At 39.2% G+C, this 11,973-nt stretch overlaps 2 protein-coding genes across 2 annotated transcripts; both read left to right on the plus strand.

The window, feature by feature from the left end:
* The first annotated feature begins 2,678 nt into the window (after positions 1-2,678).
* riok2 (RIO kinase 2 (yeast)) lies at positions 2,679-7,202 on the plus strand. The gene is made up of 10 exons (XM_054611093.1): positions 2,679-2,856; positions 3,479-3,617; positions 3,721-3,837; positions 4,416-4,591; positions 4,685-4,773; positions 4,863-5,054; positions 5,158-5,250; positions 5,527-5,952; positions 6,244-6,343; positions 6,703-7,202. Exons 1-10 carry the CDS (start codon positions 2,791-2,793, stop codon positions 6,862-6,864), a joined length of 1,560 nt encoding a protein of 519 aa, XP_054467068.1. The 5' UTR covers positions 2,679-2,790; the 3' UTR covers positions 6,865-7,202.
* Positions 7,203-8,601: 1,399 nt separating this feature from the next.
* On the plus strand, positions 8,602-11,973 carry LOC129101823 (protein limb expression 1-like). Its single transcript, XM_054611757.1, has 6 exons — positions 8,602-8,683; positions 9,194-9,399; positions 10,337-10,477; positions 10,574-10,669; positions 11,371-11,448; positions 11,563-11,973. Exons 1-6 carry the CDS (start codon positions 8,602-8,604, stop codon positions 11,971-11,973), a joined length of 1,014 nt encoding a protein of 337 aa, XP_054467732.1.

An 11,973-nucleotide genomic window follows, 5' to 3' on the forward strand; every position in this document is an offset into this window, starting at 1 on the left:
TGTCAATTATAAGAATTGCAAAAACATTTTCAGCAGTGAATTAATTGATAACAAACAATTAATGTTTTGCATTTAAACTGTTTACTTGAAATATCCAGAACAATCTTAATTAATGCAATTGAACAGGATGACATACTACGTAGAAGTTTATCTGGATGCATCCTACAAATCCAGTGTTTCATCATGCAGTGAGTTGGAAATCTAAAGTATGTGTTGGTGTTTTATTAGAATGTATTATATTGTAATGTGTCCCCATCGATTTGTCCACAACCTGTGTAAAGTGGGGTACTGATACGTTTACAACCAAGACACACCTGCTGGACCCCGTAACGCCTGCAGCACTGCGTAGGGACACAAGTTAACAGACAGGGCCCTGAGTGGTCGTAGACACAGAAAACAACCTATGACGCAGTGCAGAGAGTGTGAATAACTGTTTGAAACAAACATTCACGGGACCTGCAGAGCACTTACAGAATACTGAGTGACTCACACAGAGCTCACTGTCTCACTGCGCTCTCTGCACATATTTGTCCTGGGTAATAAACCAAGAATGTTTTGGAGTAAATTGATTACTAATAAAAGAGGCAATTCAGTTCTGGGATCTACACTTATACAACACAAAGGTCAGTTAAACACCTCTACTTGATTTTTTTCACACACACAGACCCACACACACACAGAGCATGAATGACCTCTCTTTGGACACAGGCACTTGCTGAACCGCAGAATGTTAAATAAACCAATGGAGGAATTCCACTGAGTCAACACAGCCTGTGGAAGTGGAGCGCTCACTGTGTGTGTGTGTGTGTGTGTGTGTGTGTGTGTGTGTGTGTGTGTGTGTGTGTGTGTGTGTGTGTGTGTGTGTGTGTGTGTGGGAGCAGAACAGAGTGCTGTCTGTCACAGGGCAGTCCTGAGTAAACACTCTGTTTAGAACCTGCCCACAAAATGCACAAAATCCAGCTGCTATGGCAACAGAAGCCTGGTGGTAAATCTGTTCAACGCCTTCTCTCTCTCTCTCTCTCTCACACACACACACACACACACACACACACACACACACACACACACACACACACACACACACACACACACACACACACACACACACACCTAACCTTCACGTTTCATTGGGATGATGTAGTGTAGTGTGTCCTGTAGCATCGCTTTAGATATATTTCTTTAATTTAAGGTCAAATATATTACACTTTATTGTCCCTAAGGGGAAACTCTTGGTCTCACGGCACTGCTGATTTATCATGATTACAAAACACAATAAAACTACACAAAAGCCAATAGATCTACCAACCAATAAATAATATACAACACATACACAATAAATAACATTTTTAGAACATGGTCAATAGGTTTTTTTTCAGTAGTTTTTTTCAACTCAAAAAAGTTAGTATGAAAACTTAAAAATATTGTTGAGGGCTTTTGATGAACATTATTATGCCAAAATTCAACGCACAAATGAAATGGAGGAGACAGTCAAAGCTGCTGCAAAACAAAATGCAAAAAAAAGTGTAATAAACCCCTTCAAGATATTTACATAACGTAATTCTGACTAACCTTAATTTAATCTCGAACTGGAATTATGACAATTCCGAATTAAAATGCAGATATCTGAAACTGGAATTACAACTATAGTCATAACGTAGTGGCAGTTATATATTTAACTGATTAAAATGCAGATATCTGAAACTGGAATTACAACTATAGTCATAACGTAGTGGCAGTTATATATTTAACTGAACTGTAGATATATAATGGAAAACTCCATACATATGAATGGTAAGAGTTTTTTTAATCTTACTATTCAAACTGTAATAGCAGGTATCTAAAATTAAATTAAAATAATTATATTTGACAAGTCAAAATATACTTATATATATCTTTATTTAAAGCTTTAACTGGGCAAAATGATGTTGCAGGTATCAGTAATGACTATCCAGTCTAGCTAGCTAATAAATGTCAAAACAGCAATGAATACACTGCAGCTATTAATCATGTGATTAGTCACACCTGTGTATGTCCTCTGTTAAAATGTCTATGAAAAAGTTACTTTCACCCCTTTACCGCTAGATGGTAGTAAATGGCCAACTACTATATATATATATATATATATATATATATATATATATATATATATATATATATTATAAATGTTTTATAAAAATGTAATATATATATACATATATTTTTATATGTATATATATACATTTTTTTATAAAATATAAATTATTAAAAAATAATAGAAAAGAAAATTAAGAAAAAAAAAAAAAAAAAAAAAAATATTATATTATATATATATATATATATGTATTATATATATATATATATATATATATATATATATATATATATATATATATATATATATATATAATATATATATATATATATATACATATATATAATATTATAAAAAATGTATAAAATGTAATATATTTATATATATACTTTTTTTTATAAAATATAAATTATTAAAAAATAATAGAAAAAAAATACATATATAAATATAATTGTATATATATATAATTGATAAATCCTATGTGTTGATTTATTACTCCATGTCTACGCTCAAACGTTTCTTTTTATCTTCGTGTATTGTGGCGTTGATTGTACCGGCGCGTCCTGATGACGTCATCCAAAGTAAACCTGAAGTGACGTTTTTCCGTTCCCTGAACTTCCGACTTGCACATGTGTTTACCAAACATGTGGACGGCTGAGCCCAAAAAGGAATAGAAATACAAATCCAAACACACGTACCGTTTGTTATCTGGCTGAAACATGGGGAAGCTGAATGTCGTGGTGCTGAGATACTTATCTCGAGATGACTTCAGAGTCCTCACAGCGGTAAGTAGCTAGCTAACGTTAGCTTAGCTAGCTAACGTTAGCTTAGCTAGCCGTTCACTGCTCTGTCCCCATCGGTCGGCCCCAGCTGAGTTAGCCTGTGCTAAGCTAACTAACTAACCATAGCTGGGAGAAATGAACCTTTCCTTTTTCACTGTACTGTTAGGTGATAGGGACACCATTCACAGTTCTCCTCAGTCTGTGCCAATGTGTGGCTAACATAGGCTGTAAGCTATATAATAAGGTCCCAAAGTTAAGCTACACACAAGATTAGCTTGGCTCAGGTTTCAGCAGTTAGACAAACCAAGTAGACATTGTTTCCTTTCTTAGCTGCATAGTAACTGAGATCATTTGAACTTAAAATATTGCAACTGCATTCTTTCATAAAAAAGTGTCCTGTGTTATTTGTATTACTACATTTTGCCACTGTTCCACATTCACAGTAGCGGAATGCCTATTCAAATGATGTCATCATATTACTATATTCAAAATCCCAGGCCATTGTATCATCAAGGAGTGTTCATTTTATGTCAATTCAGCTCTGCAGCACTATTTCTGCTGGCAGTCTTGAATTTCAGCACTCTGATCTGATTCTGATTCTTCCTGTGAACTTTCCGGCACACAGGTTGAGATGGGGATGAAGAACCATGAGATTGTTCCAGTGAGTCTCCTGTCCTCCATAGCTAGCCTCAAACATGGCGGCTGCAACAAGGTCCTCAGAGAGCTTGTAAAACACAAACTCGTGGCCTATGAACGCTCCAAGTGTAAGAAAAGACATAGGAATGCTCACTGAACTTCAATATTCTAGGTAGACAAAGTACATTAAGGTCATATTGCTAATGTGGCATGTGTGTGTTTTGATTTCAGCGGTGCAGGGTTACAGGCTGAACAATGGAGGATATGACTACTTGGCTCTGAAGACCTTGTGCTCCAGAGAAGTTATCATTTCAGTTGGCAACCAGATGGGTGTGGGTAAAGAGTCAGGTAAGAAAATAGTTGCATATGTAGTACATAGTCTGCATATGTTCACATAGCCACCTCTCGTTTGGCATGTGTGGTTCTGTCAAAATCAGTGGCATGATAATAGATCTTTATTTATTGATATGGACAGTATATATATCATAATGGTTCACATCAGAGTAGACTGTTTAGACTTAGATTCATCCAAGATATATGCACACTTATTTGTTAATAGTAGGCCCAGAGCTTAAAATATAAAAAATGTACTAAAAGAAAACAAATGAAATCGTATCATTAAAATGTTTTTCTTCTGACAGACAATATCAAATAATATTGAACTATTTTCAGCCCTGTTGTAATTAATTAGTTCTAGTACAAATCTCTGTAAAAATCAGTTTAGAAGTTGTTTTTCTTATCCATAATAACCATAAAGAAATACTGAGATGTCCATTTAACTGTAGTGTTTCAGAAGCCAGTAGTTTGTGTTTCCCTAGTTGTTGATGTGAATGACATTTGTTCTCTGACAGTTTTCCAGGCTGCTTAGACAATGTCAGAAAACTCTCTGGTTCATAGAAATATTTGTTTGCGTTCACTTCCTCTAGATATATATATTGTGGCGAGTCCAAATGACGAGCAGTACGCTCTGAAGCTTCACAGATTAGGTCGTACCTCCTTCAGGAACCTGAAGAACAAGAGAGATTACCACCAACACCGGAAGAACATGTCCTGGCTCTACCTCTCTCGCCTGTCTGCCATGAAAGAGTTTGCCTACATGAAGGTAATGGAACAAATCCAAGAAAGTATGCAGGTTATGCGGACTAGAATAGAAAATGTCACCAGCAATTACTAAAGTATTTTTCTAAATTTTCAGGCATTGTATGAACGGGGCTTTCCTGTTCCCAAACCTGTGGACTATAACAGACATGCTGTCGTGATGGAGCTCATCAATGGATACCCCTTGTATGTAAACAAGCCATCCTTCTTTCTTTATTTGTATATAACCTACTCTCTGTTCCTTATTGAATTTAGTGTGTTTTGTTGTCTTTCAGGTGTCAGGTGCATAAGCTGCAGGATCCATCTGCCCTGTACAATGAGTTCATGGAGCTCATAGTCAAACTGGCCAATCACGGCCTGATTCACGGAGACTTTAACGAGTTCAACCTCATGCTGGACGACCAGGACCACATAACTCTGATTGACTTCCCTCAAATGGTGTCCACCTCACATGCTAATGCTGAATGGTTGGTGTCTCAATTATAAAATTGAAAATGAATGAACACATAAGATTAAAAACACAGACATAAAGATTTATGCGTTGTCCACTTTTCCTAACTTTGATTATAGGTATTTTGACAGAGATGTCAAATGTATCAGAGATTTCTTCGCCAGACGATACAATTACGAAAGCGAGCTCTTCCCAACCTTCAAAGACGTCAGGTAACCACTCATAGTTACGTTTAATGCAATAAAACTCCTGGTTTACAATGAAAATTGTCTTGGTGTTAATTTGGGATGTTTGATGGAAAAACCTCTCATGTTGTCTGCTCTGTGTTATATAATTAAATAAATGGATTTTATTTACTTGAACGTTGTTTAACATTTGCCCAAGCTTTAAGAAAATGACATCTTGCATTGTTAATTGTTTTATCTTACCGTTATTTGGAAGTGAAAAAGTCTTACATGATCTTTGATTGTCCCTGTTTATTCCTACAGGCGATCATGTTCACTAGATGTCGAAGTCTCAGCTAGCGGCTTCACAAAAGATATGGAGAGAGATGGTGCATTGCTTCACCCAGCTGGACCTGAGGAAGAGGAAGACGATGAAGAGGAGGACGATGATGAAGAAGAAGAAACAGACGAGGAGGTAGAAAAAGAAGAAGAGAGTTTGGACATAGAAGAATATAAGCATGCAATGCTGGAACTGGAAGGTCTGAAAGTCAGCGACTCGCATGCAGACATCCAAAATGAGGAGAACAAGAAGGAAAAAGAGGAAGAACAAAAAGAGACTGAGACAACATCTGCTGCAAGAAGTGATGAAGAGCCAGATAAGGAGGAAGAGAAAGAGTTGAATGAGGCAGAGGATGAGTGTCCAGAGCTGGCAGACCTTTCCATCTCCAACAGAGAGATCAAACCCTTCAGGTAAACACAATAGAAAGTTAGAATAATCCAATAACCAACATGAAACACATTTGATAAGATGATATAAAGTTTGAATACGCCTAGTGCAGCTGTGGTACAAAGCCAACAAATCATCTTAGGTCTGGTAATAAGAAGCCCTGGTTGATACATTTTTAGAGAATGAAAATATAGCATAATTTGCATCAAATTCAGCAAGGATTTTAAAAACATGCAAATTACACCCCTACAGTGTTTAATGTTTTTTGTTGTGCTATAAGAGCATGTGTTTTTTTTGTGTGTTTTCTCCTGCAGAGACTCAGACAGTCTTCTCCACGTGGCAGAACACAGGAGGATGAGGACAGACAGCGAGGGCACAATGGGCAGCATAGGGAGCTGCTCCACAATAGCACCGGTAAGAAAAACACAGAAACACACAGCTGTCTGCAGTTAAGTGTATTATTCATGCGTCAAGAGGAGAGCGCCGTACGCTAATACAGTACCATTATAAAAATACAAACACTCTGAGGTGATCACTCAAAACGTTTATACAGTTTACTAGACGTAGCAATCTTAGTAATCAGTTTTGATAAGAAATGAAATGTCCTGTAGGTGCTGCTAAAGAGCTTTCAATTGGCGTTGCAGTTCCTAAAAGAATTTGACGGTTGACTAGAAACTAAATGTCTTCATACTGTTGTGTCTGCCTAGCAGAGACAGACGGTGCGTACATTCATCCGTAGTAACCAGCTGTCTTAATTTTTGTGTGTGCTTCAGGAGGTAGTCCGTGAGAAGGTGCGGAGGCAGCTCACCAAACAGCAGAAGGCTGCACAGAGGAGACGTCTGCAGAAAGGAGAAGCCAACTTGGTGACCAAATCCAGGAGAGAGAACGAAAATAACATCAAGTCTAGTATGGACGGTGCCTCCTTCTGGGGATAACTGCAGAGACGGACAGACTGAATTTCTGTCAACATGTTTTTTTTCTGGTGTAACATGCTTGCTGTGGTCCCTCTGCTTCTTTTGTCTGAAGAGTTGAACACGCATGATAGTTGATGGGAAAATTGTGTCTCTGCAACACATCTGCTCAGTACTGCTTCGGGAAATACGCGAGAGAAGAGTGAAACAAACTACATTCAGCAGATCATCACACTGTCAAGAAGACGAGCTGTTTTTCTATCTGAACTGTAATTAACAACCATGTTAAACGTACAGTGTAATGTAAATATCGACTCCTAATAATGAAGCTGTATGATTGATTATTAAACCATTTAAATTACAAATGACGTGTGTTTTTCTGTGTTTTTCAAAAGAGTGGTTATAGAAGTGAGGAAAATTTAAAAAAATTCTGACAGGGCAACATTTGCACCTGTGCTAAACATGCTTGGTAGTGAGCATATTCTTTTTACTTGATACTCGCATATCAACTTTATGATGAAAACAAAAGACAGAAACCTATCGAGTAACATTTTCCATTAGTGTAGTTTAAAGTAAATGTTGGGTATGCTGCTGACGGAGTGACTAATGTGAATGTTGATTTAAGAATCAAACACAATGCAAGCTCATGAAAATCTTTTTTTTATTCTCAACTCTCATGGTTCAAAGGTCTCCTGACTATTATTGTAGTTTAAATAGATTGCTATCTCCACCCTCCCAGCAACCAATCAAAAAGAAGGGAGATTGATTAAAAACGTGGGAACATACATGCTCCAGAACACACCAACACATTCAGCATTAAATGGACACACATACTCCAACGCTCTGTGACGCTGACACAACTCAACTGAGGCATGACAAGTAAAATAAGAGAAAGCGGAGAACTAAGGAGCTAAGAAACCACTTCTTTCTCAGAATTTGGTTCATTTATATGTAAGAGGCTTTCAGGGAGCTGGTGAATTCAGACTTGAACAATGGGCATTCATATTGAAGAGGGTGAATGGAGCTCAGACCCTGGGCTTCGTGGGCTCAAATTAGTGTGTGAAGTCAAAAGTATCCCACCCCCACACATCTGATGCACTTCGTGTTGGGTTAGAAATCTCCCTAACATGGTGGGCACTAAGGGTATTTCTTAGAAAAAGAAGCATCCAGGAATATAACTTCCACAAACTCATATTATTCCTGTTCCCGAAGGTGGCACATTGTGCCATCTGTGGTTTAACTTGGCAACTTTGTGCAGGCTTTAAACTGTCCCACTCTGTTCAAGGATTAGCCAGCTGCATCGCCCGAGGGGAGGGGCTCAGCATTCCAGCTCTGCACCTCTGTGTGTGTGTGTGTGTGTGTGTGTGTGTGTGTGTGTGTGTGTGTGTGTGTGTGTGTGTGTGTGTGTGTGTGTGTGTGTGTGTGTGTGTGTGTGTGTGTGTGTGTGTGTGTGTGTGTGTGTGTGCATATGTATAAAGAGTGAGGGGCCCTCTGAGCTAATTGGCAGCGAGGGTGACAAAGGTGGTCCGCTTCAAAAAAGAAACCCTGGTGGGATGTTCACACAGGGGAGGAGGAGGTGGGGAGAAAAGGAGAGTAGAGGGGCTTTCAGATTTTGAGTTTATTCCTTACGATGTTCCATCCTGAGCTGTGATGGCAGAGGCGGTTGCTCATTTTTAGCGTCATGTGTACTGTTTTGATGGATCATTTTGATGAGAAAAGTGGACTGAGTGTATTTGAGGCAGCTGTGGAAGTAAACACTGGATGAATATGAGTGAGATGGAGGTGGAGGAGAGCATCATGTCATATCTGTCACAGAGTGAGACCGACACCAGCACCAGAGACTGTGAGTACCTGAGGAGCTTTAATGTTAGTTTCAACAGGAAATGGACATATCTTTTGTTTTAGATAAAATAATCTGTTATAACCAAATGTTTTCTCATTACTTTGTTATATTTCCTGAAAAGTGTTCCAACAACAACTGTCAGTCTTTGTATCTCTGCTGCCATAGACTGAGCTGCAGCCAATAGTAAAGCACAAAGTGAAGGACGCAAGAAACTTTAAGACCTCTTTCAGGGTCAGAATAAGCTCAAAGGGTTACAAAATGCTGATTTGTATAAGTTATAGGTTGCCACTTACAGCTCCTAATTCTACCTAAATAAACACTATCTGGAAATGCTGATTTACAGATATCTGGCTTCTATATTTATGTTAACATTTACACATATTTTTTACAGGTTTACTCAGAGCGAGACCAAATAAACCTTTTGATGATAACAAAGAAGAGTTATCAAAATATTTTACAATTTAAAGTTTATCAGTCTTCACTTTGACATGTGGCATTATATGTCTGCAGTGAATGTCGTGGCCATGCTCCATAACTTCTGGGAGCAGAGGCAGACCGCTCAGTTCACTGGTTCCTCCAGTGAATCCGATGGATCTGTTGGGGACACAGCCGTCCACACGGAGAGCTTGCTGCTGTACGAGTCCGCTCCGTCCCCTGGTCCTCCATATGTCTGCTATGTCACCCTGCCAGGAGGAAGTTGCTTTGGTAACTATAAGGTGTGTTTATCATCATCTGTGCTGCCTGGCAGGATTTCCACATAGTTATCTAACATGCCTGTCCCGTGTCAATGAAACACCAGATGTCATCCATGACGTTGGAATCACACATAATTGACCAAAAATAAACTACAAGTTAGCATTTCTAAGAAACATGATGCAGGTGATGTTTATCTCTTGATGGTGAAATTACAGAGGGCTTGGAAACATCAGTGTAAATGTAATGGAAAACACATCACTTAGTTTGTTATACTATATAAACAATTAGTGTGGCTGTAGTTTCAAATTAACTATTGTTTCCTACACTCACATACATAGTTATAATACTGTTTAATCTGGAATTGTTCTCCTCATTTTGCTGCAGCAACACAAACTAGATCTCAACTACATTATAAAATAATAAAACAGCCTCTTATTCACACAAATTGTTATTTTCCTGACTAAAAGTATTTGTTGTCTTACATCAACTTTCCTGTCAGAGGTAGGAGCTTACAAGCAACACTTGAAGGTCATTTAGTGGGCATAAACACAGAATCTCACACACACTTTTAAGGTTTACTTAAATAGATGTTGTGCTGCTCAAATCCAACAATGCCTCTCAATGGGCTCATTGTGACCCAGACAGCAGCCCGCGGCTCAGAGAAGGCATGTGATTGGTTATCTGTGAATGCCTCTCATGTTCTAATCTCATTGATGAATCGAGGTCTAATCCCATGATTAGCTGTAATGAAGTGTAAAATCATCCAAATTTCACTAAGAGTGGGCGCCAATTTACAGACCGAACTTATTCTCTCAAACCAGTCAACCTTGGCTCACATATATCAGCAGACCCAGAAGCTTCCGTTTGAAGTGACCTAGTTTCACATCTTTTCCCCCTTTCTTTTTGCACTCTTTTTGACATCTTAACCCTTTATGTTCATCATCTCCTCATCCACAGGTGTGTGACACTCAGGCAGAGGCTCGGAGGGATGCGGCTCGCGTGGCTCTGATGAACTCACTTGTGAACGAGCTGCCCTGTCGACGCATCAACCCTCAGTTCATCACTCAGAGTTTGCAGCAGGCGGCCACAGACAGTGCTGTAAGTGTGAGCCAGTGTGAACGCACTGTATTTCACTTTTATTATAAGAATTTAGTCGCAACATGAATGTTGACCTGCACTGTTGTCTCTATAAAGGTCTGTATAGAAGATGCTTGTGATTCAGGCACCAGCATAGGAACCTACAGTGTGCTGCTCCACTCCTACGTAGGAAAGACAATGCTGGAGTTTCAGGTAAAGCATAAAGCAAAGGCCTTTTATTCATCCAGCTGTGCTCATAAATCATGTGGTAATTGCATGAAATATCTTCTTACTTCAAAGAATTCAGGTTTTTGGAAGGGGCTACTTTGCTACTAAGGGATCTTGAAATGTCTACTTATAATTGGACCCCAGTTAAAGCAGAATTATTTTACACAATTTGGAATTATTAAGCCAAACATAATAAGAATCAAAACCACTGGGGGTTAACTCCACCCTTCATTGTTATCATTACCCCCCTGGAATGTTTTCGCTTATTTATTCCCAGGCCATCTCATTCTCAGTTACACCCATGCAGGGAATTATAATATGAAACATCTAATATTTCTACCTTTGTGTAATGAGTATAAGTCTGCAGATAGAGGGTTATTAGCGGGAGGAAATGGGCCTATTATCATTCCTGCTAAAGAGCTTCTAAGTAATATACACAACTGCATACGTGCGCACCTGTACATACACAGACACACAATGAAATGTATTCACACACAATACATTAAAAAATTCAAAAGATATACCCATATAATATGTTATCTTTGTCAGACCTTTGTACACAGAGCTGGATGTTTGGGTTTGTTATTCAAGTCATTACTCATGGGGTTGTACAAGACTTTCTCTCACTCTCTCTCTCTCTGTGTCTCATTCTCACCCACTTTCTCCCCCTCTTGTTCCCTTTGTAGGAGATGATGACAATTTTCCAGTTACTGCAGTGGAACGGGACACTGAAGGCTCTGAGGGAAAGGCAGTGCTCTCGACAGGTACAGGTCTTGCCAAGGTCATATCTCATCCCTGGTTTCAGCTAACTGTAACAAAGCATCAGTATATCTGCTGCTACATTCTGATGATGTCCTATGTTCTTTCCTCCCCATCAGAGTGTGATTTCCTATTACTCTCAGCGAGGACTTGATGAGTATATACGCAGCAGCATGGCTCTGGATTGGCTCGGACGGGAGCAGAGGTCACCGGGGCGACTCGGGGAGGAGCTGCAGGTGGCGCAGAGGGAGCTGGTGTTGGCCCGCCGTCGAGGCATAGAGCTGCGCTTCTACAAGGAAAAGACAGAGATCCTCAGTTTGGCTCTGAGTCAGGCTTACATTCACCACACACCTGAGGCCTTCAGCGAGGTGCCGAGTCACACATACAACCAAGAACAACTTCCTTTACAAACGTTTTACAGCCAGGACACAGAAGTCCGGATAACCCCACCCTGTAGACTTTCACCAACCCTCCATAAAAACAGAAAGCAAACAGTCTGTCAAAGCTCTCACAAACACATAGACTCTTAA

The sequence above is a fragment of the Anoplopoma fimbria genome, chromosome 13, assembly GCF_027596085.1.
Source record: "Anoplopoma fimbria isolate UVic2021 breed Golden Eagle Sablefish chromosome 13, Afim_UVic_2022, whole genome shotgun sequence".
Taxonomy (NCBI): domain Eukaryota; kingdom Metazoa; phylum Chordata; class Actinopteri; order Perciformes; family Anoplopomatidae; genus Anoplopoma; species Anoplopoma fimbria.